Genomic DNA, 24,308 nt, shown 5'->3' on the forward strand with positions numbered 1-24,308 from the left:
GTCATGCGCATTTGTACCCTGACGTCCTGATGTCAGTCTTAAGCGCCTTGACCGACGTCAGCCTAATACTTTGATATTCGGGCCGACCGAGGACAGCGGACTACCCAAGTGTAAGGACTGCAGCAATGTGAGATGAAGAACATCTAGGGTTTAACAGCAACAGTGAGTCCACTTTTATTAATAAAACAGCTTTAGTTTTTCATGACTTATTTAACAAGGAGTTTATTACACATGTTAATAACACTTTGAAATATGTGATTAAATTTAATCTTACTAAAGAGGAGTGGAAAACTTTGGAAAGGGATAGATCTGTTGTAATAAAATCAAGTGATAAAGGGTGAAATATAGTGGTGATGAACATTTATTTTTATAAGAAAATGTGTTTTAACTTATTGCATAATGAATTTGAATATCAATTACTAGAACATAATCCATTGTAACAAATACAGTCGGGTATTGTGACTTTATTGAAAGATTTGATTAATAGGGACATTTTGTCTGAAAGGTTGAAAGATGTACTAGTCATTGTGAACCTCCATATTCCCTTATTTTATGCCCTCCCCAAAGTCCACAAAAATATGGAGTACCCACCAGGGAGACCAATTTTATCTCAGGTGGGGGGGGGGGTCCCATGGAAAGGGCAAAGAGAGATTTTGGATAAAATGTTACAGCCTTATGTGATGCATCTTCCTTAACACGTTAGGTATACACAGCTATTCCTTAAGGAAATTAAGCGTATCAAGTGGCTGAAAGGGTATTTTTTGCAACAGCTGATGTTAGCAGTATGTATACTACTGCTGAACATAGATATGGACTAGACGCCATTGAACATTATTTAGTGAATGTTAATGGATTACAGAGTATTTTAAATATAACTAGTTTTATTTTGAATAACAATTGTTTTTCTTTTGATGGATCTTTTTATAGACAGCTTAAGGGTACGGCTATGGAGGCTAAGTTTGCTCCCAGCTATGCTAATTTGTTTATGGGACGATTTGAGGAATTTTTTTTGTATAGTGATTACTTTGTCAACAATGTGGAGTTTTATAAATGCTACATTGATTATTTATTTTTTACAGCTCAAGGCTAACAGGAACAGTTTGTTGGTTTTATGCAGGATATACAGAAGAATACCTTTGGTTTATCTTTTACTTATAACATACATGACAGTACTATTCATTATTTGGATGTTGAGTTGTATATTGTTAATGATACAATACATTCCACATTATATATTAAAGAAACTTCTGTAAATTCTTTTTTGTATGCATCTAGTGCACACTCTGGCCACTTGATAAGATATGGTGAATTCTATAGGACTAGAACTTATGTTTGGATGAGATTCATTTCCAGGCAGTAGCTCTGGATACAGTTGATAGATTATTATCTAGGCGGGGTTATAATTACAATCTTCTCATTACCACATGGCAGAAGGTTGTAGATGGAAATACCCAATTTACTCAGAAATATAAACATGGTGAAAAGGTGCTTAGGAATTATAAAGGGGAACAGGAGGATATATATTTTGTGACTCGTTATGCTTTGATTGTTGCAGGTGTATCACATATCTTGAGGAAACGCTGGTATATTATTACATCAGATGTGATATTTAAGAATTTGAAACTGAATATTTCGTATAAAAATTCACCTATTATATCAAGTAGAGTTGTACACAAACATATGGGTAGTGAGGTTTTGGAGTCTCAGTGTAAGGGATGCAGTACTTGTAGTTACATGGATCAGGGAACTACACACCATTAACGGGAAGCTGTTCAAAGTTCCAGGAGTATTCAATTGTTATCAAAAAATGGTGATTTATGGGTTACCTTTGCCCCTGTAATAAGTTTTACATTGGTAAGACTATACTTCAACATACGCTAAGGATATGTGAACACATCCGAGATATCAAAAATACTTCTACTAGCCCTGTAGCATCACATTTTTTCAACTATCATAACAGTGATTGGATTTATTGAGGTTCTTTATAATGTATGTGTTGACATGTCCTGATTTATATTTAGATCCTTCTAATATGTTACTACAGAAGGAGGATTGGTTTATTTTTTACTTATGATACTTTGTAACCAAAGGACCTTAATAATGAATTACTTATGAAATATTTAATATAACAGCTTTGGAAGTATACGTGGAACCTCATTTCATAGAAGTTAGGATATATGTATGTTTGTATTCAACTGGCTTATTATTATTGTTATAATTGTTGTTATTATATGAACTATTTGTTTCAACTGAATTATTTTTGCTTTATGTTTTCATTTAAATTCATATGCATTCTGGTACGCTCTATTGTTCTATTAAGTAATGTTCTAAGTGATGAACTATTTAACTTCTTTACTGTGTTTAAAACTTTGAAACTTCAATCTGTATGCTGAGGCGCTAGTTCATTTTTTTTACACATTGTTTCTGCTTTCTAATACAGTTGCTTTTGTGCCAAATGATGTTTTTCTAAACTTTGGAGTGTGGAAGAGTTTACAGTTGGCAACAATCATGAAAGTTGTGTTCGTAACACAGCAGTAACAGCTTGGGAATTCTTAGACTGGCCTGGACATGCCTTAATGCAAACACAAGTCCTGAACTAGCCTGACATACACTCACTACATAAGAAAGAAACTAGGGTTTAATACCAATGGCTAGTCCACTTAAATAGCAAAATGCAGTGCAACTATGTAGTGAAATTACTAATATACACTTAAAGATCTTAGCTAAAGCAGATACAGACCGTTAAAATGAAGTTAAAATGGATCAAGAAATGAAAAATCTTAACTTATCTTTGTTATTATATGTAATAAGTGGTATATTTAGCATTCATTTCTGCTTAACCTATAGATAATATTCCACTTAAATCTTGACACAATCATCAGGAACATAGGTACATTTGTTGACAACAGACTCCCCTTTGAGTCCCATGTCTGTGTGGTGGTTAGATAATCCTTCTGTCTTGCACAACTTATCCTTTATGGTGTCTGTGATGCCCGTGCACTGGCCCAGTAATCAAGGAGCCTCAATCCTCAGCACTAGCACCAGTGAGAAGCGTGCACACTGGGGGGATTACAAGTACACACACAGTAAAGTACAATTTCCCTTAAGAGCACACATAGATCACAGTCAGTCTGGGGCTGGTCTCTCCCTTTCTCTCCAGATCCCCAATAAGACTCCCCACTGGCACAGCTATAGGGTCCAGATCTCAGCCTAGTGGTCAACCTAAGACCTCCAGCACCCTCTCTGTCCAACCAGTGGTTCGTGTCCCTGCCCAAGTAGCTGAAACACACACACTTTAAGATTTGCTTTAGATACAGACACTCCTGGAAAAGGCCGGAACAGGTTCTCCAGCTATGACCCCTTTCTGCCCAGACTATAAGGTAGTACCGACTGCCATCAACCACTACTATCAGCTACTATAAGGCCCTTCCCAAAGAGTGACCAGTTTCGCTGTGTAATATTACTGTTATCCAAATAGTAAGTGTGAGGAACAGCAAGACTATTGGAGTGGCTTGGACAGTATCGCCAAATACATGCAACTACTCTAGAGTTTAAATTATCTCTGCACAAAACAGCCACAGTTAAAAGTATAAAATATTTAATAATAAATAATAAAACACAAGACAATACTTATTTATTATTAAATAATAAATAATAAAACACAAGACAATACTTATTACTTCAACACAGTGCTAATACAGAGTTCAGAAATCACAGGAAAATTCTTTAAAACAATACTGTAGGATAGTCTGACATAAATATAGAAACAGCTAGACTAATCTGGCTATATTCTATCTATCTCTAAGAGAGCAAAGCAAGTGGCTAGTGAGCTGTTGTCAGATCCAGATCAAAACACAAAATGCTGAATCTTTCTCTCTGAGAAAGTCTTAGATTGATAATACCCAGTATTGCTAAGTCATTACACGTTACATCATTTTTATCACTTCTCCTTTAGTTCCCAGGCTAACAGAAACTCAAAATTTACATTTCTTTGTAAGCTCCACCTAGCCAGGAAACCAAAGCAATACAAGACACTTTTACATGTAAAACCTTAGTAATTATCTCTTTAACTAAGACAATAGAAAGAATTTGCTAGCCCAGACATCCTGTCTCCGAGCTTGAGATCAAACACAGTTGCAATTTTTTTACTTAACAGCTTTCTTCCAGCAGGGTGCACTGTGGTTACATTTTTGAAGTACAGCATACAACATAGATTTCTTACATATTGTTTTCTTACATTTGTAAAAACAAGCCTGTGGATTATATTAATATTTACAATGACATAGAATTATCTACAAAATTCTATATGGCTAGGCTGGCAGCCTTCACAAGTCCCCCCCCCCCCCGGAGAATTCAAGCTAGTTTTTTAACTGTCTCTTGAGAAACGTTTCTTGAAAGGGTTAGGTCTATCTGGGTATACCTTACCCCATTCCTTGTCTTGAGAGCCCATCTGTGTTGGCATTGCCTATCCCACTGTGGTGCTGCACTGACATATCATATGCTTGTAACCCTAGGCTCCATCTTAGCAACTTGGCATTTTGTTGGCTGGCTCAGTGTAACCATGTTAGGGGATTGTGATCTGTAACTACAGTGAATTTTCTTCCATACAGATAAGGCTGAAGTTTCTGCAGTGCCCACACTATGGCTAGACATTCATTTTCTACAGCTGCATAGCATTCCTCCCTGGGTTGAAGCCTACGACTGAGATAAACCACTGGGTGCTCTTCTCCCTCCGAAGAAATCTGACTAAGCACAGCCCCCACTCAATGGTTCGAAGCATCCACCTGCTCAACAAATTATTTGCTGTAATCTGGACCGACTAACACAGGGGGTCCTCCCAAAGCTTCTTTAAGCTTCTGGAATGCCTGCTCACATGCTAGGGTCCACACTACCTTATCTGGCTTGTTTTTCCTTGTCAGGTCTGTGAGGGGAGCAGCTATGGTACTATAACAACTGGGGATGAACCTTCTGTAGTACCCTGCTGTCCCTAAGAATGGCCTCATCTGCTTTTTGGCAACAAGTGCAGGCCATGCCTGAATGCCTTCCACTTTGGCAGGTTCTGGCCTGATCTTACTACTCCCCACTCTATGTCCCAGATGGAAGACCTCTGCCATACCCACCTGACATTTGCTGGACTTAATGGTCAACCCTGCCCTCTGTAGTCTGCTCAGCACGTCCCTGACATGCTGAAGGTGCTCTTGCCAGGAATGGCTGTAGATGGCAGTATTGTCTAGATAAGCAAGGGCAAACCCTCCTGCTAGGATATGATCTACCAGCCTCTGGAAAGTTGCTGGAGCATTTTTCATCCCAAGGGGCATTTTTGTTAACTCATACAAGCCAAAAGGAGTCACAAAGGCTGACCTCTCTCTAGCACTGGGAGTCAAGGGCACCTGCCAGTAACCCTTAGTAAGATCAATAGTGGTATGATACTTAGCCCCACCCAGCTGCTCCAGGGCTTCATCTGTCCTAGGCATGGAGTAAGCATCTGACTCCGTGTGACTAATTTCCTGTAGTCCACACAGAACCTGGTGCTGCCATCCTCCTTTGGCACCAACACCACTGGGGAAGCCCAAGGACTGTTGGACTCTTGAATTACCCCTAGTTCCAACATATCCTGTAACTCCTCCCTCAGAGTCTGTTTTACTTTCTCATGTACCCTTTAAGGGGCCTGCCGAATAAGCCTTTGGGGTCCTGTATCCACCTGCTGCTGCACTAGGTGGGTACACCCTGGTTTCCTAGTGAACATGTCCCCAGACTCCTGTAACACTGCTCGGATTTCTCGAACCTGGGTAGGAGACAGCTGCTGGGACACTGCTACCCCTTCCACTGAGGTATCAGTCTGAACCTCACTGAGGAGATCAGTCACCAGATCTCCCTCAGACTCCTCCTGCAATCCACTACAAATACTCAGCACAAGGGCCTCCCTATCATGGCAAGGTTTCATCATGTTAACATGGTACAATTTGTGCCTGTGCCTCCTGCCTAGCAGTTCTACCATGTAGTTAACATCACTGACCTTCCTTACCACCTTGTAGGGTCCTTCCCAAGCTGCTTGCAGCTTGTTGTGTCTGACAGGAATGAGAACCATTACCTGCTGCCCTATAGGAATGAGAACCATTACCTGCTGCCCTATAGCATACTCTCTAACTCGAACATTCCTGCCATACCAGACATTTTTCTGTTGTTGGACTTCTGCCAGGTTCTCTTGGGCCAAACTGATGAGTTCCGTGAGCCTTGTCCTGAGGTTTAGGACATATGCCACAACAGACTCCTTGTGAGAGTCACAATCACCTTCCCACTCATCTCGAATTAAGTCTAGAGGCCCCCTCACCCTATGCCATACAACAACTCAAAGGGTGAAAAACCTGTGGCTTCCTGGGGGAACCTCTCTGTAAGCAAACAGATGGGGCAAATATTTGTCCCACTCCCACTTAAACTGGTCTGCAAATGCCCGTAGCATGGACTTGAGTGTAGAGTTTAACCTCACAATAAGACCATTAGTCTGGGGAGGGTAGGGGTTGGTCTTTAGGTGCTTCACCCCACAGTACTTCCACAGACAAGCCAGCAGGTCTGACAGGAAATTGGCACCTCTGTCAGTCAGTATTTCTTTTGGGAAATGTACCCTGCTGAAAATCTCTAACAAAGCATTTGCCACCTTTTCTGCCTCAATGGAGGACAAATCCACTGCCTCAGGGTATTTTGTAGCATAATCTACTACCACTAGGATATACATTTTCCCCTGTGGAACTTGGGGTATTCAGAGGCCCCACAATATCCATAGCTACCCTCTGAAATGGCTCATCAATCACAGGCAAAGGCATCAAAGGAGCTTTCACCTTGTCTCCTGCCTTGCCTACCCTTTGGCACTGCTCACAGGTCCTGCAGTACCCTGTTACATCTCTAGAAATCCCAGGCCAATAGAAGTTCTGCACAATATGTCTTTTTGTACGTTTTATGCCCATATGACCTGCAAAGCAAATATCATGGGCTATGGCTATAAGCGCCAGATGGTAGGCACTGGGCACTACCAACTGCTGTATTATCTTATCTTCTAACCATCCATCAGGGGTCCACTCTCTATACAGTAATCCTTTGCCCCAGTGCACATATCCCCCCTTCCCTTGAGAATCAGGTGCCTCACTAGCTACCTGCCTCAGGCCTTGTAATGTAAGGTCTGAGAGCTGAGCCTGTCTCAGCTCTTAATTTGTAACCCTTCCCAGCTTCCCTTCCACAGGAAGGCTGGCATCCTCTGACAGCAGTGCCTCACCTCTACTCTTTCCAAGGGACTATCAGAACCTACAAGCAGCTGTGGTTCACCTTCAGTTTCACTGCTACAGTGTAGCTCCCTCCCTGAAGTAACCACCTCACCAGTCCTGGATGCAAGTGTGCGGTCTGTCTACGTCTCCCCCAGACTACCAGACCCACATGCTTGTCTCCTAGCCTGACTGCATGTAACTGCAATAACACATGGTGCTGCATTATCAAATTCCTTCCCTCTCAGGACATCTGCAGGATGGTAGTTTGGTACCCGTTGTCTCAAGACAACCTACTATTGGCATTTTGTCCTTCCCACTTACTGGCTACCTCACCTTTTGTTCCCCAACTTGCCTTTGTGGACATCTATATGCCACATGGCCCCACTGGCTGCATTCAAAACATTTAACCCTAGGTCCTGGACGTGTACCTGGACTAGTGGCTTCTCCTGGAACTATCAGATTCTGTTGGGGCCAGTTTGGGCTGCCCATCATGGGTTCCTTTAGACCCAAGAGCAGCACTGGGTGTCCCTTTCCTGTGCAGTGATGCCCTGCTTGCTAGGTATAGGTCTCCCTTCTTCTCCAACTCATCTAAAGTAGCACACTGTCTATCAGCTAACCAGATCCTCATGTCCTCAGGCAAAGTGCTAAGGGCTTGTTCTCTCTCCAAAAGGTCTGCCAGCCCTTCAAATATGGTCACTTGACATCCACTCACCCACCTATGAAAATAAGTGATTAGTTCAGCAACATATTTGCACACACTTTCATCTGCCTTCCGTCTATGCTCACAAAACTTTTTCCTATAAGCTTCAGGTGTTATCTTAAAAAAGTCTAGCAAACAATTCTTAACAGCAATATAATCAAAAAATTTATGATCGGGTAGTTTAGACAGCAGTGACAACTTTACCATGGAGTAAGGGGGTCAGGAACCGTACCCAGAGGCTTTGGTCAACATCATACTGTTTACATACTCTCTCAAACATATGTATGAAACTATCAAAATTATCCCCCTCTGTAAACTGTGGAAGAAATTTACTGATGTTTGTTGCTTCTGGGGACCGGTTATTCCCTTCCCCTTTACCTCCATGACTCTGGCGAAGAGTCAGCATCTCTTTTTCATGCTGCCTCTGCCTCTCCTTCTCCTCAGCTTCCAGGCATAGCAGTTTCTCATTGTCCTCAGCCTGTAGACGTCTCAGTCTCTCTGCTGCTTCTGTTTCCAAATGCCTGGCCTCCAACTCAAGTCTCTTTAGCTACAGATGGATTTTTAAGCCCTCTGCAGAAAGGTTGAGCTGTCCCATTCTCTGAGTGTTGTACATTTCCACGGCCAATCTGATCATCCTCCTGGTTGCTATTCTCTGATGCAGCTGTGACCAAAGCTGCAATCATGTCTGCTTTAGTCAGGTTTCCATGCACCAGTCCTTTAGCCTGGCACAGCTCAACCAACTGGCTCCTTGTCAGTTTACTATACTCCTCTGCTGACATGCATGCCTGCTCTCTGTGACTAAGCTAACAAAAGAAATAAAACAATTGTGATTTGAACTCTGAATATTCCCTGTGTAGCTGATTTAGAGTACAAAAACACCTTCAGTGATCACTGTACCCAAGCTATAGGAATTCACTATCCACACCACTACAAGCCAATTAGTATGTGATGTGGGTAACTCGCCACTGTCAAACAACTAATATTTGATGTGGATATTCCAGCACTGCCAAACAATTAATATATAACGCCCGTGTACTGGCCCAGTAATCAAGGAGCCTCAATCTTCACCATTAGCACCAATGAGGGGCGTGCACACTGGGGGGATAACAAGTACACACACACAGTAAAGTACAATTTCTCTTAAGAGCACACAGAGATCACAGTCAGCCTGGGGCTGACTTCTCACTTTCTCTCCAGATCCCCAATAAGACTCCCCACTGGCACAGCTATAGGGTCCAGATCTCAGCCTAGTGGTCAACCTAAGACCTCCAGCACCCTCTCTGTCCAACCAGTGCTTTGTGCCCATGTCCAAGTAGCTGACACACACACATGTTAAGATTTGATTTAGATACAGACACTCCTGGGAAAGGCTGGCACAGGTTCTCCAGCTATGCCCCTTTCTGCCCAGATTATAAGGTAGTACCGACTGCCACCAACCACTATCAGCTGCTATAAGGCCCTTTCCAAAGGGTGACCAATTTCACTGTGTAATATTACTGTTATCCAAATAGTAAGTGTGATGAACAGCAAGACTATTGGAGTGGCTTGGACATATCACCAAATACATGCAACTACTTCTTTTTCTTCTTTCTGCTTTTCCTGGTTAGGGTTCTCCACAACAGATCACCTGTCCGCTCATGATTGGCAGTGGAGTTTTACAGTGTTGAGTTGCAAGCCCGGTGCCCAACCTACCACAGAAGGCACACACATGCACGCACTCATGCCTAGGCCAATTTAGAGTGTCCAATCCACCTACAGCATGTCTTTGGGATGTGGGAAGAAACCAGAGCACCCGGAGGAAACCCACGCGACCACAGGGAGGACATGCAGACTCCGCACAGAAGGCACCCCAGCCAAGGATCAAACCAGAGAACATCTTGCTGTGAGGTGGCAACGCTAACCGCTGGACCACCACGGCTGCCCAAGCACATGCAACTAGTCTACAGCTTAAATTATCTCTGCACAAAACAGCCACAGTTAAAAGGTTTAAAAATATTTAATAGTAAATTATAAAAACAGAAGACAATACTTATTACTTCAACACGGTACTAATACAGAATTCAGAAATTACAGGAAAATGTTTTAAAACAATACTGTAGGATAGTCTGACATAAATATAGAAAACAGCTAGACTAATCTGGCTATATTCTATCGATCTCTAAGAGATATACTAAGATCTAAATAACTTTACTTACAGAGCAAATCAAGTGCCTGGTGAGTTGTCGTCAGATCCCGATCAAAATACAAAATGCTGAATCTTTCTCTCTGAGAAAGTCTTAAATTGATAATACCCAGTACTGCTGAGTCATTACACATTACATCATTTTTATCACTTCTCCTTCAGTTCCCAGGCTAACAGAAACTCAAAATTTACATTTATTTGTAAGCTGCATCCTGCCAGGAAGCTAAGCAATAAAAGACACTTTTACATGAAAACCTTAGTAATTATCTCTTAAATTAACACAATAGAAAGAATTTGCTAGCCCAGATATCCTGTCTCCAAGCTTAAGATCAAACACAGTTGTAATTATTTACTTAACAGCTTTCTTCCAGCAGGGTGCACTGTGGTTACATTTTTGAAGTTCAGTATATAACACAGTTTTCTTACATTTAGTTTTCTTACATTTGTATAAACAAGCCTGTGGATTATACTATTTACAATGATGTAGAATTAACTACAAAATTCTATCTAGCTAGGCTGGCAGCCTTCACAGTGTCTCCTCAAGGTTTAAAGAAACTATAGGGCCATTTTATCCCTCCCTTGTTAGAACCATCATTGAATACAATACCTGCTCTTACATAACTCATGGAGCACTCAACAGACCCCAACATTTGCAAAACAAACAGATATCAGGTCTCAGTACTCTTAGTTATTATGGTAGATTAAAAGTGGTGTACCTCTACACAATGTCATATAGACTCCTAAAGGATTATATGTGCTTTAATTTATGTGCTATGAATGACCAAGCACTCTTTGAACTCATTCACTTACACAAAAACAGTGGTAAACCAAATACCTACTCTAGAGACCTAAATCTATTTTACATACCAATATTACCAAACTGTGTGACAGGTACCTAATCAAACATATTCCCCATTTGTGGAATATTAAGCAGAGTACTTTCTGCCATCCATGTGTAAATCTATACTTTGACTTCTATAGCAACCCTGTGAACAGCCACTGCCATTCACAGAGATTGGAAGTATATTACCAGGTCATTTTTCTTTACCACACACACACATGCACACACACACACACACACACACACACACACACACACACACACACACACACACACACACACTGTGGACAATGTAGAAGTCACCAATCTGCCTACTATATGTCTTTAGAATGTGGAAGTAAACTGGAGCACTCAGAGAAAACCCAAGGAAACAGAAGCAGACATGCACACTCCAAACAAGAGGCACCCTAGCCGGGAAACAAACTGAAGAACCATGTATTGGAAAACAACAATGCTACTCAAGATATAACTGTGACATGAGTACTTCACCAGCAACCTTTAAAAACAGTTTGGGTGACTGCAAATGTTTGCCTCAAAATAGGAGGGATGTTGGCATAGTGGTTAAGGTGTTTACCTTACAGACACAAGGTGCAGGGTTTGATTCTCACATGGGGTAACTGGCTAGGCTTAAAGTGACCCACAAGAGTTCTTGTCTTAGTACTAATCTATGAACCTATGAACCTGTGTGAGAAAAATCTTAACACTATTAACCTCCCATCAGTACAGGGTGATGTGGCTGAGCTTCTCAGTGGTCTCCTTGGCAGTAAGCTTAGTAAGAACCTAAAAACTTCATGATCAGTTCATTTGTTGCTTTTTGGCAATCCTATCACATTACTCAGTGCCCTATCCCTAACTTCTCAGATCACACAGACTTTCAATTATGCTTCACTAAGGGGTAAGAAGAGGCGCTTCAAATGAGAAGCCAAGTGAGAAGCAGCCATAATCCATGTGGTCACTGATCAGACTCCCTGACAAGAACTGTGGTGTGCAACTGCAAAAAGGAAGTCCTCCCCCTATTTGCTTAATTGTGCTGTTCTTGGTGTACACCATTATCCAGAAGAGGTCATCCAAAGACAGACAGGTCTCTACACTGGGACAGATCAGCAGGCCTGTGGCTGTTCTATCCTATGACTTCCAGCTGACGTTTCTAGTGACTTACTCTCATTATCCAGCCATGGGTACTAGTGAGGAAGACATGTGCCCTGCCTCTACCCGGTGGGGCTGGCTTGGCTGTTAACCCTTTCATACCTAGGATTCTATATAATGTTTTCACACTGCATTACTGGTCTAATCAGTGACATAAAAATGTCATAAACTTCCTTTGAATTAATAGAAATGATGTGTAAATGAATCTCAATTGCTTAACAGCTTTGATTTTAATATACTTCTAAAGTTCAACAAAATCCAGTATGCTTGTATTTTATTATATAAGGCTCATACACTAGTGTTTAACTTTAATTGCAATTTGTATTTTTAGCACAAGTAATGTAAGTCCAGTGGTTTACATTTCTCTGAATGTATCTTCTAACCCAATCTACAAGTATATGCATCATACCAGTAACAAGAGATACACCACAGATCAGCTGTTGTTAGCATTATCTGACATTTGATTTTGTTAAATTTCATTTGTCTCTTTCTTTACTTCCCATATCTTTTTCCCAGACTGCGCTCATCACCACACTACTGGGGATAATGTGTAAATGTCCAGCTCCTTAACAAGCTAACAGCATATAAGGAACATACATCTGTTCTGTCTATTCTTCTGTCTACTGCAGTACCACAGTTTCGAGGGCTGCAGTCTTTTGCTAAGACACACTTACACCTGCCCTATTCTATACTTGTACATTTTTTTTATGTTTTGCTCACTAAGATTTTAAGACAAGCTAACACAGTTAAATATACTGTTTAACTCCCAATTTTTGGACCAGTATTTAAACGGAGAGACTGGCCCAGGAAAATACTATCTTTTTCAGCTAAATATTTTCTCTGCATTGTGATTAGGCCTTTACACATCCCAATATTCTTAATTGTTAAAACAAAACAAAGTATCCTTGAAAATGTTACCTTGTTTTTGATTTCATCACTCATGCTCTGGAACTCCTGTTTGGCTTCAGCTTCATATTCACTGTAGTTCTCTTCGATAGCATACAGTATATCCTGCAGCTGGCATACCTCTTGCTGATGCTGCTCAGTTATCAACTGTCTGCATAAGACAAAGAAGCTCATAAATGCCAGTAATCCAAACTGGGGAAGAAAGGCTCACAGTAATTGAACAACGGCACAAGATCCACTAATCATTTTGTACCCCAGCCACTAAAGAACAGTTGTGTAAGTCACACTTACCCATAACAGCAGATGTTTAAATTCCTCACAGCTCTGGTAGCTTTTAGACCACATTGGATGCGTCTTGCACAAGATATAACAACCATCCATCTTCAAAAAGCTCAGTCTAATTCACTCCCACTTTGACTGCTGATTGGTCAGTCCCGATGAGGGAAAATCAGGTCAGAGAGGAACATCTTCAGGACTAAAAAAGTATAGCATACTCACTCCGAACTAAACAAACAAGAAATAACCCCAAAGTTATTTCTGAAACATAACTCTATCCATTACAAGGGGGAAGGACAGCTGCTGCGACTCCTGCAGCAGTGAAGAATTTGAACATCTACTGTTATGGGTAAGTGCAGCTTACACAACTGTACTATATTCATCACTCTCACTGCTACAGTAGGCCTTTAGGGTACATGGATTGATTACCAAAACCTATCCCACTTTGGGAGGAGAAAGGATATGGATCCAGAAGCCCCTGGAGAATGGTCCTATCAAAGCTATTCCTGGATCTATACAAAAGAATACCGTATGTAATTCACTGTACAGGTATATGCAGAGGACCATGTAGCTGTCTCTAGAAAGCTTCAAGGGTTCACCCCCTTTCAAATATGCCTTCAAAAAAGACAAGACCCTCAGACCATCTGCCTTAATACTGCCAGGAAGTTGTTTATTATGGTGGGTATAACAAAAGGCTATAGCAGAGGACAATCAATTGGAAACAGTCTGTTTGAAACAGGTTGTCCTTTCTTACTGAAAAACATAAGAAATAAAATAGACAATTGGCTTTTCTAAAGGACTTGCTCTTGAGCTGCCTATGCATAAACACTGCACAAACACAATACAAAACACTGGGATATTGATGGCCTGATTCAAAGAACTGTAAAACAATCTTGTGCATGACTAAGGTATTTGTTCTTGATAGGGTTAACCCACCAACAGAGTTTGCAACTCACATACTCATCTTGGAGATGTCAGAGCAAAGAGAACAGTTGTTTTTTATGTAATGAAACTTAAATTTAAATTTCAAGCAGAAAATTTAAATCCCAGGAACGACCAGCCTGTTTGCAAGGTGGACTCAAACACTCCTATCAGAAACTGCTTTACCAAGAAAACATTGAAAAAAAAGAAGCATCCATGGACAGACAAACTAAAGTAGCATCAGAGCTGGATCATGGTCAAATGTGGCACTAGGCAGGGGAAGGGACCCCCCCCCCCCCCGCAGCCATTCTGGTGTCCCATTACTTGTCTTTATAGGTTCATAGGTTCATACTAGGCTATCTGCCCTAGGGCATTTATAAGCACAGCCAGAGTGTGTTTGGCTTTCGCCACCCATTTTAAATTAATTTTGCTATGCCCTTTTTCGAGGTTAGTATACTGTGCCTCTGTCTAACAGTGACACAGAAGTGATACCCGGGGTAAACCTACGATCTCCCATCCACTCATCAAGATTCCTCTTGAAGAGAGTCAATGAGGGACTCTGCCTAACCTGGAATGGGATTTTATTCCAGAGTGAAGGGAGTCTCTGGGTTATGAATCTGTCCCTCCAGCATGTCCTATTTATTTCAGTGCTGAGGTTCAAGTCTCTCGAGCGTAGCTCGATGGGATTTGGATTTTCTGAGGTGCAGCATGTCCATTAATTCCGGGTTGGACATGGCTTTATACGTCAGGCACAGATCGCCTCTGGGCAGGCGGTATGCCACTGAGTAGAGCTGGAGTTTCTTTAACCGGGCAGCATATGGCATCTGTTTGAGCCCTTTGATCCTCTTGGTGAGGTACTTTTGGGGTCTTTCCAGTTGCTGCAGGTGTCTGGTAAGGTACATCCCAAAAGGGGCATTGTACTCAATTATGGGCCTGATGAGGGATGAGTAAAGAGGCACGATGACCTCCCTGATCTAGATGTGAATCCCTTCATGATTAGGTGGGCTATATAAAATGTTTTTCTAACCACTTTGGCCACGTGGTTGTCAAATGAGAGATTGCTATCAACTTGGGTCCCCAGGTCCCTAATTACTTCTTCTGTACTTAATGGATTACCACCTATGTGGTAATTTGTGGGCACTTTGTTTTTGCCAAAGGGGATGACTATACACATTTTGGCGTTTAGCTTGAGGCCATGGCTCTGGCACCAGTTGTCTGTTTCTATGAGGCCCTTTTGGAGGATGCTTGTGTCAGCTGGAGAGTCGAATATGGCGCCCAGTTTGCAGTCATCTGCAACTTGTTCAGCCACAGTCCTTCCGTGTTGGCCTGTACCTCCGAGAAATATATACCGAACAAGAGAGGTCCCAGGACTGAGCCTTGTGGGACGCCACTTGTAACTGGTTCGGAGTCTGACATGGCTCCAGCAATTCTAACCATGTGGGTTCTGTCCTTGAGCCAGTTTGCAACCCATCTAGTGACATAGGGGTTTATATTTAAGCTGGTGAGCTTATCTATAATGCCCGAGTGGGGTATTGTATCGAAGGCTTTTGCGAGGTCCAGGTAGGCTGTGTGGACCACCTTCCCCTCGTCAATGGCTTTGGTAACTGTTAAAAAGAAATCGACCAGGTTTAAGAGGCAGGATCTGCCCTTAATAAAGCCGAACTGGGTAGGATCCAGTGTCTGTAGGTCCCCAATATCTTTATTTATGAGGTCCATGATGATCCTTTCCATAGCTTTGCAGACCAAGCTAGTCAGGCTTATGGGGCGATAGTTTCCAGGATCCGTTGAGGCACCACCTTTGTGGAGAGGGACCACTGTTGCTGTACGCCACCCTCTGGGTACATATCCTGTAGTAAGGCTGAGATTGAACAGTAGTTTTAGGTTTGGGTTTAGCTCTTCTTGGAGTTCATGTAGGACGCAGCCCGGGACACCGTCTGGTCCCATTGATGCTGTGTTTTTTGCTTTGGAGAGGGCAGCTCTTACCTGAGCATCTGAGATGTCAGGGGGGCAGCACTCTGCTGGGATAGATATTTGCCCTTTTGGTGGGGGGGGGGGGAGAAGTTTGTGCTGAACCTGTCAGCTAGGATGTTGGCAATGTCTGTGGGTTCGGTGTATTTTTTGTCATTTTGGACTAATTCTGAGCATATCTGGGAATTCCCACCCAGGTTCCTAACATAACTAAAGAAAGCCTTGTGATTATCCTTAGTGTCCTATGCAATTTTTTTCTCGAAGCTGGCCTTAGACGATTTTATGAGTGCCCGTAGTTTTTTGCTAATACTGATCAGAGATGCCTTCCCTTTTTGGGATTTTGCTCTGTCATGTAGTATCTTCCTCCTTCTATTGTATAGTTTGTTTATGGCTGGGGTCCACCAGACAGGACGTCTGCCTTTGGAGGATTGGGTCTTGGTTTTATTTGGGATTGCATGATCCATGCATTCCTGAAGGTGTTCATAGAATGCGTTTATAAAGGATTCTGTGGTCTGGACCGTATTTTCCTCAGGCCCGGGGGCTTTGAAGGATTCCACCTCGGTTTTGAGGAGTGTGAAATTTGCTTTAGAGAAGTTTTTCACTGTGGTTTTCTGGGCAGGGGGTGGGGTCGGGATGTGAATATCCAGTGAGATTAGTTTATGGTCTGATCTTACCAGTGAGGGATACACTTCTGGTCTGGAGCATAGAGTCCCCATGTTGGTGATGATCAGGTCCAATATGTTTTCCCCTCTTGTGGGAGTGGTAACAAGTTGTTCCATAGCATTTGAGTTTATAAATTCTAGGAACCTTTGGGCTAGGGTGTTGGAGCAAGAGTAATGCTCCCAGTCTATGTTTGGGTAGTTGAAGTCGCCCAATATAATGGTGTTTGGAGAGACCTTCATATTTTCCAGTGTTCTCAGGAAGGCCGAGTGGGGTTCCTGGGTTTGGGAGGGTGGTCTGTAGCAGGCTATAAACTGGAAGGCAGTTTTACCCACTGTTAGTTGCACATGGATAGTCTCTGATGCTTCGTGCTGTGCCACCAACCTGGAGGTGTGGGTATCTAACGAATATTGATACTCCCCCTCCTTTTGTGGTTCGGTCCAAGTTTTGGGGCCGAAAAGCATGGTATGAGGTATAACCTGGTAGTGCTGGGGTGCTCTCGGGAGCCTTGAACCAGGTTTCTGTTACTGCACAGATATCGATGTTCTCCATGCTAAGGAGAGTTTCGAGTGCATGCATCTTGAGGTTTAGACTTCTGGCGTTGAGTAGCATTACTCTTAGTTTCTTATCCCTTGTGATACCTATGGAGGTGAGTTTGTCTTTTGAGCCTTGCCTAAAAAAGGCACTATGGGGGTAGCAAGAGCCTTTGCTAATATCCGAAAGCCCGGGGGTGACAGGTGCAAGCCGTCCCTAGCGAAGCATCGTGGCTTGTCGAGCATGTCATCCCAGGCTGACAGGCATTGGATCCCCTTTGAATGACACCAATACTTAAACCAATTGTTGAAATTGATCATCTTGTCTTCATATTGTGGCATCATTCTTGGTGAGGGTACGATGCTACTCAAGGTCAGGGTCATACCGGCCTGGGCTACATGCTCAGAGAGCTCCTCTATGTCTCTTTTCATGTAGTCCAGGGAGGTATGTCTCAGGTCATTCACACCAGCATGGACAATGACTGAGTCATATTTGTACTTGCCTTGGAGTGACCTGAGTGCTTATGTTATGTGGTGGATCCTAGCGCCCGACAGGCAGCTCACCGTGACCTTCTCCTTGTTCAGCCTGGTGAGCGGGACGCCAGTGTGCCTGACAATAGAGTCACCTATTACAAGTGTATCGGGTGTGTTGTTTAGCCTTAAGGGCTGTGACTGTTTGGCACACTGGCTTTGTGAGCTATGTGTTGCACGTGTTTTGTTTTGGGGTAGCGGTTGCTTGGGTGTCTGCTTTGGAGGTCTCTGCTGCTTAGGCAGATCTTTATTTAGAGCCTCCGAGTATGTTTTTGGGTGTTTATGTGTTTGGTTTGCTGTCGTGGTAGGTCTATGTGAGACTGGAATTGTAGCGAGTGTGGTTTCCTTCTCCTCCTGACTGGTTACGCCAGTACTGAGCTGAGAGAGCTTAGCCTCCAGTTTGGCTATATGGTTGCATCTCTCACATGTGTTGGAATTTGTTGGGAGGAGGAGAGGGTTGTCTGTGTACATGAGGCAGTTGTAACATTGCCTCAAGATTCCCAGATTCACCAGCTGGACCGGAGAGGAGATTGACAACTGACCTTTGGACATGCTAGAATAGTATTGGGAATCCCTTTATAATTGAAAAAAGAGCCAATGGGCAACAAGGTACTCAAGGGGAGTTTGTGAGGGTGTAGTGCTTTTAATTTTTTAGTGCTGACTTATATAATTGCTTTAGTGAGCAAGTGCCAGGTAACTTAAGTGCAATGTGTTACAGGTAACTTAAATGCAAAAACGACAAACAGTAACTTTCTTTCAAGTGAAACAAGGAAATAAGTACAGTAAGCAATGCAGATATCACTAGGGATCCACAGAAGCACTGAAAAGCCGCATTTTAGGTGAAATTAGCGTTTCAGGGAAATAACAAGCAAACAAACAACAAGCATACAAACAAAGCTCGATTCAGCAGGCCTGGATCTAGTCTATGCTACAGCAAACAAGGTGTACCAATTTCCGTAAGAAGCAGTTCAAATATGCAGGCACTATAAGCCTTTAACCAGAAATTCCCAGCTCAGAAGGGCAGAGTCCAGCCTCTACTCCCACAAGAGTGCAGACCATGAACCCTCTTAATGTAAAATAACTAGCCTGAAGCCCAAGTGCTTAAACCAGAACTAATACACTTTTAGAATAACAGACACTGAGCCCTCAATCAGCAGTTCCCAACTTAGAAGGATGTAAGCTACCTGTCCTGCCACCACAGTGCAGGCCACAAACCTTCCTAATGTAAAACAACTGGTCTGAAACCCAAGTGCTTAATCCAAAAGACTTAGGATTATAGCTACACTTTAATCAAGTTACTACCAAGCAGTAATAAATACAATTGAATACTTTAAAGAATGCCTGGATTAGTTAGTGCTCAAATTATACAAACAAAGCTAGATTCAGCAGGCCTGGATCTAGTCTATGCTACAGCAAACACGGTGTACCAATTTCAGTAAGAAGCAGTTCAAATATGAAGGCACTATAAGCCTTTAACCAGAAATTCCCAGCTCAGAAGGGCAGATTCCAGCCTCTCCTCCCACAAGAGTGCAGACCACGATCCCTATTAATGTAAAATAATTGGCCTGAAGCCCAGGTGCTTAAACCAGAATTAATACACTTTTAGAATAACAGACACTGAGCCCTCAATCAGCAGTTCCCAACTTAGAAGGATGTAAGCTACCTGTTCTGCCACTACAGTGCAGCCCAAAAACCTTCTTAATGTAAAACAACTGGTCTGAAGCCCAAGTGCTTAAACTAAAAGGCTTAGAATGAGTTACACCAAGCAGTAATAAATACAACTGAGTACTTTTAAGATGACGCAAAAGCAAAATAAAGTAGGAAAAAACACAAATACAGTAAAAGCAGATTTTTTTTTTTTTTTTTTAGTGGAAAGAGAGAAAGGAGTAGCAGAAACTAAGCTGATTGGCCTTCTCAAATGTTCTCCCTGTACTGGGTAGAATGAGGTAATGACACTAGACTGGGAGGAGGGTCCCAGATCAAATTTACACTAGGGGCGGGCAACTGCAAAGCCACCAACTACAAAAACACTATACCAACAGGGAGGGTCGGAAACAAACTGCAGAAATGTTTCTCACAGCTGAAAGGCAGCAGTGAGCCTTTAAATGAAAGTTTTAAACAGCTAAAGGAGCCTCTAGAAAAAAAGAGTTTAACTGCAACAAGTTTTCAGAAACAACCCAACAGATGCTTAATAAAAGTGGACAGTTTCCAGTTAATACCTCACACACAGTGAAACTAGCTAGAAAAATACACAGTACACAAAGTGCTATAAATAACAAAGAAATAAAGAACAAAATAAACAAAAAACAGGATACTTAATGTTATATATTATAGCTCCGAGTTTCCTCAATGTCCTTCCTTCGATCAGTTCAGTGTGAAATGGCAGAACACTCACAACTGAATTTCTTAGGTAACAGAAAGTTGAAACCTGAGACAGCTTTTAAGAAAGAAATCTCAAAAGAACCAATGAGGTGCTTAGTCTAAGCTGTACTCCAGGTGACCTCAGTCAGCCAATGACTTCAAACAATTCTCTCTCACTGAAATGCTTGATGGCTTTAGCTAAACCAAGATGTCCCTGAATATGTGCTCAGACACACAGCCTCCACAAACACTAGGCCCAAATACAAGCCTGAATATGGAAATGCTACAAATATCACCACTACTTAGAACAAACTGCAGAAAAGTTTCTCACAGATGAAGGGCAGCAGTGAGCCTTTAAATGAAAGTTTTAAACAGCTAAAGGAGCCTCTAGAAAAAAAGAGTTTAACTGCAACAAGTTTTCAGAAACAACCCAACAGATGCTTAATAAAAGTGGACAATTTCCAGTTAATACCTCACACCCAGTGAAATTAGCTAGAAAAATACACAGTACACAAAGTGCTATAAATAACAAAGAAATAAAGAACAAAATAAACAAAAAACAGGATACTTAATGCTATATATTATAGCTCCGGGTTTCCTCAATGTCCTTCCTTCGATCAGTTCAGCGTGAAATGGCAGAACACTCACAACTGAATTTCTTAGGTAACAGAAAGTTGAAACCTGAGACAGTTTTTAAGAAAGAAATCTCAAAAGAACCAATGAGGTGCTTAGTCTAAGCTGTAGTCCAGGTGACCTCAGTCAGCCAATGACCTCAAACAATTCTCTCTCACTGAAATGCCTGATGGCTTTAGCTAAACCAAGATGTCCCTGAATATGTGCTCAGACACACAGCCTCCACAAACACTAGGCCCAAATACAAGCCTGAATATGGAAATGCTACAAATATCCCCACTACTTAGAACAAACTGCAGAAATGTTTCTCACAGCTGAAAGGCAGCAGTGAGCCTTTAAATGAAAGTTTTAAACAGCTAAAGGAGCCTCTAGAAAAAGAGTTTAACTGCAACAAGTTTTCAGAAACAACCCAACAGATGCTTAATAAAAGTGGACAATTTCCAGTTAATACCTCACACACAGTGAAACTAGCTAGAAAAATACACAGTACACAAAGTGCTATAAATAACAAAGAAATAAAGAACAAAATAAACAAAAAACAGGATACTTAATGTTATATATTATAGCTCCGAGTTTCCTCAATGTCCTTCCTTCGATCAGTTCAGTGTGAAATGGCAGAACACTCAAATTAATTTCTTAGGTAACAGAAAGTTGAAACCTGAGACAGGTTTTAAGAAAGAAATCTCAAAAGAACCAATGAGGTGCTTAGTCTAAGCTGTAGTCCAGGTGACCTCAGTCAGCCAATGACCGGAAACAATTCTCTCTCAATGAAATGCCTGATGGCTTTAGCTAAACCAAGATGTCCCTGAATATGTGCTCAGACACACAGCCTCCACAAACACTAGGCCCAAATACAAGCCTGAATATGGAAATGCTACAAATATCCCCACTACTTAGAACAAACTGCAGAAATGTTTCCCCAGTTACCATGAACACTACTTAAAAGTGTTAGCATGCATACTATTTTCTTCTCAACTTTTGAAATGAAGGTAGAAATATGGATTTAATTTATAACTTTTAATTTAAAATCCTTTGGTGACTAGATTAGTCCCACTAAGCTAGAAATGTCTTTTCATGGGAGACCCCTGGTGGTATTTATACTACTAGGGGAAATTTGGCCAGAGCACTGGGGAACTTCACCCTACTCTTTTTGATAGCTCAGGTGGATATAAAATATCTCATAGTACCTACCATTAACAAAGACAGATGGGGCCTTAGTTTAATATCTTAAAAAAAGAACGACATACTACTCAGGAGTGCAACTAAAAGAAAGAGCTAACTCTCAAGTGATCATAGCCACCCTGTATGAAGAGTATGATTTTGTATCCCCTAGCTTGTTTTTATCAGACATCACTGTGGTGTTGTCTAAAATCATCAGGAGAAGTCCAGGGACCATAAAGGGACTGAAAGGCATGGATCACAGTTCACACCTACTTCGAAATACACTGCTTTGGTCTGTCTACAGAATCCCACAGGCCTTGCACCTTCACCCTCACTGGAAATGCACCCCAAGGAAATTCTGAGATAGATACAGATGGAGGTTGAGGAGAAAAAGGAGGATATGTAATTGCTTGTATTTATTATTTCCACCAGCGTAGTTTCATTAGTACAAAGCCCAAGGCAGGCATCTGAAGGATGGAAATGTTGGGTCCATTTGTTTTGTTTAGATGTCACAGAAGTAACATGTAAGATAAATAAGTAATGCAATCAAATTACTGTGGTTGTTTTGGGAAATTAAAAACAATGATTTACTGGCAACAATGTACAAACAGAATAACATGGTCACGAAAGGAAAGAAAATAAAGAAAATAAAAAGCACATTAGAGTAGCAGGACATACACTGAATATACTGGCTGAAGCTGTGGGAAAAAGGGGAAAGGAAAATACAGGTAAATTAGTGTTGGAGAAAACAGAAGACTATGGTATGTGGACAAAAAGTTATATAAGATGCAACAGAGAAAACTGATTGAATAATGCAGACAAGGAAATAATAAGAAAACAATAGACAGCTTAAATTAAATAAATCCAGGAATAGTTGGTATGACTGGAGGTTAATAATGTTTATATATTATAAGCTCTAGTGGAAGTGAGTAATATAAAATGGGTTAAATATTTACAATATGTACAAAAAGGAATACAAGAAAGTCTTTTCCATCATGTTAAGTGGCTCAGTGTTTGTTTATGGAGTTAGCTAGAAAAAAAGTATAGAAAGTATTTTGCCAAGCATACAGTATGAACAAAGCCTGGATTCAGCTAGAAATTCTTTTAGTGCAAATTTAAAAGTGTGTAGGTTAGATATGGACCTCTGGGTATGTGGTATGGAACTCCAGGATCTGGCAAAGCAACTAGACTACTGGGCATTTCCTGCAGATCTCTCAGGTTTGTAGGTAGAGAGAGGTTTTTATCATATCAGTGTAGTGGTTTGTTAGGATAGTAGCTGTGGAGAATGTTCATAGGTTGGTACTAGGCTATTGGCCCTAGGACCTATACAAGCCTAGCCATAACAGTTCCCTGGCTATTTCTTCCCACACTATTTACTTCCCTGGACCCCTGTCTAGCAGGGCGACTGACGTGATCCACTGGGTGAATTTCCTTTCTCCCATCCAATCGTCAAGGTTCCTTTTGAGGAGGGCCAAAGAGGCGCTCTGCTTGACATGTATGGGCAGTCTATTCCAGAGTCTGGGGAGTCTCTGGGTCAGGAACCTATCCCTCCAGCATGTTTTGTTTATTGTGATGACATGGTTTAGATCCCTGGAGCATGTGGCTCTAAGGGATTGAGATGTCTTTAAGTGGAGCATGTCCAACAGCTCTGGGTTTGACATGACCTTGTATGTTAAGCAGAGATCACCTCTGAGTAGACGATATGCAACAGAGTATAGCTGGAGTTTTTTAAGGCGGTCAGCATAGGGCATCTGCTTTAGGCCTGTAATTCTTTTAGTGAGGTATTTTTGCGGCCTTTCCAGTTGTTGCAGATGACTTGAGAGGTACATACCAACCGGGGCATTGTATTCTATAATGGGTCTATTGAGGGATGAGCACAGTGGGACAATGACCTCCTTTTTTCTGGATGAAAAGCCCTTAGTGATGAGGTGTTCCACACAGAAGGATTTCCTGACTGTTGTGGCGATGTGGTTATCGAAGATGAGACCACTGTCCACCTGTGTCCCTAAGTCTCTTATCACACTTTCGGTGTTTAGTGTACTGACACCTATGTGGTAATTCATGGGTACATGTTTTTTCCCAAAGGGAATAACTATACATTTCTTGGCATTGAGCTTGAGCCCATGGCTCTGGCACCAAGCATCTGTTTCTGTAAGGCCCTTTTGTAGAGTATCCACATCATTTAGGGATTCAATAATGGCTCCCAGTTTGCAGTCATCTGCAAACTTTGTTA

At 41.8% G+C, this 24,308-nt stretch overlaps 1 protein-coding gene across 2 annotated transcripts in view; it reads right to left on the reverse strand.

Moving 5' to 3' along the window:
• The window catches only part of CCDC65 (coiled-coil domain containing 65), a 528,526-nt gene that overhangs the window by 201,674 nt on the left and 302,544 nt on the right, over positions 1 to 24,308 (reverse strand). For both annotated transcript variants that reach the window (XM_044083793.1, XM_044083791.1), the window contains exon 5: positions 13,044 to 13,182. In XM_044083793.1, the coding sequence (XP_043939728.1) occupies positions 13,044 to 13,182 (139 nt within the window). The remainder of the gene's footprint in view (positions 1 to 13,043; positions 13,183 to 24,308) is intronic.

Source organism: Protopterus annectens, chromosome 9.part0, assembly GCF_019279795.1.
Source record: "Protopterus annectens isolate FY-2018-M chromosome 9.part0, PAN1.0, whole genome shotgun sequence".
NCBI lineage: Eukaryota > Metazoa > Chordata > Ceratodontiformes > Protopteridae > Protopterus > Protopterus annectens.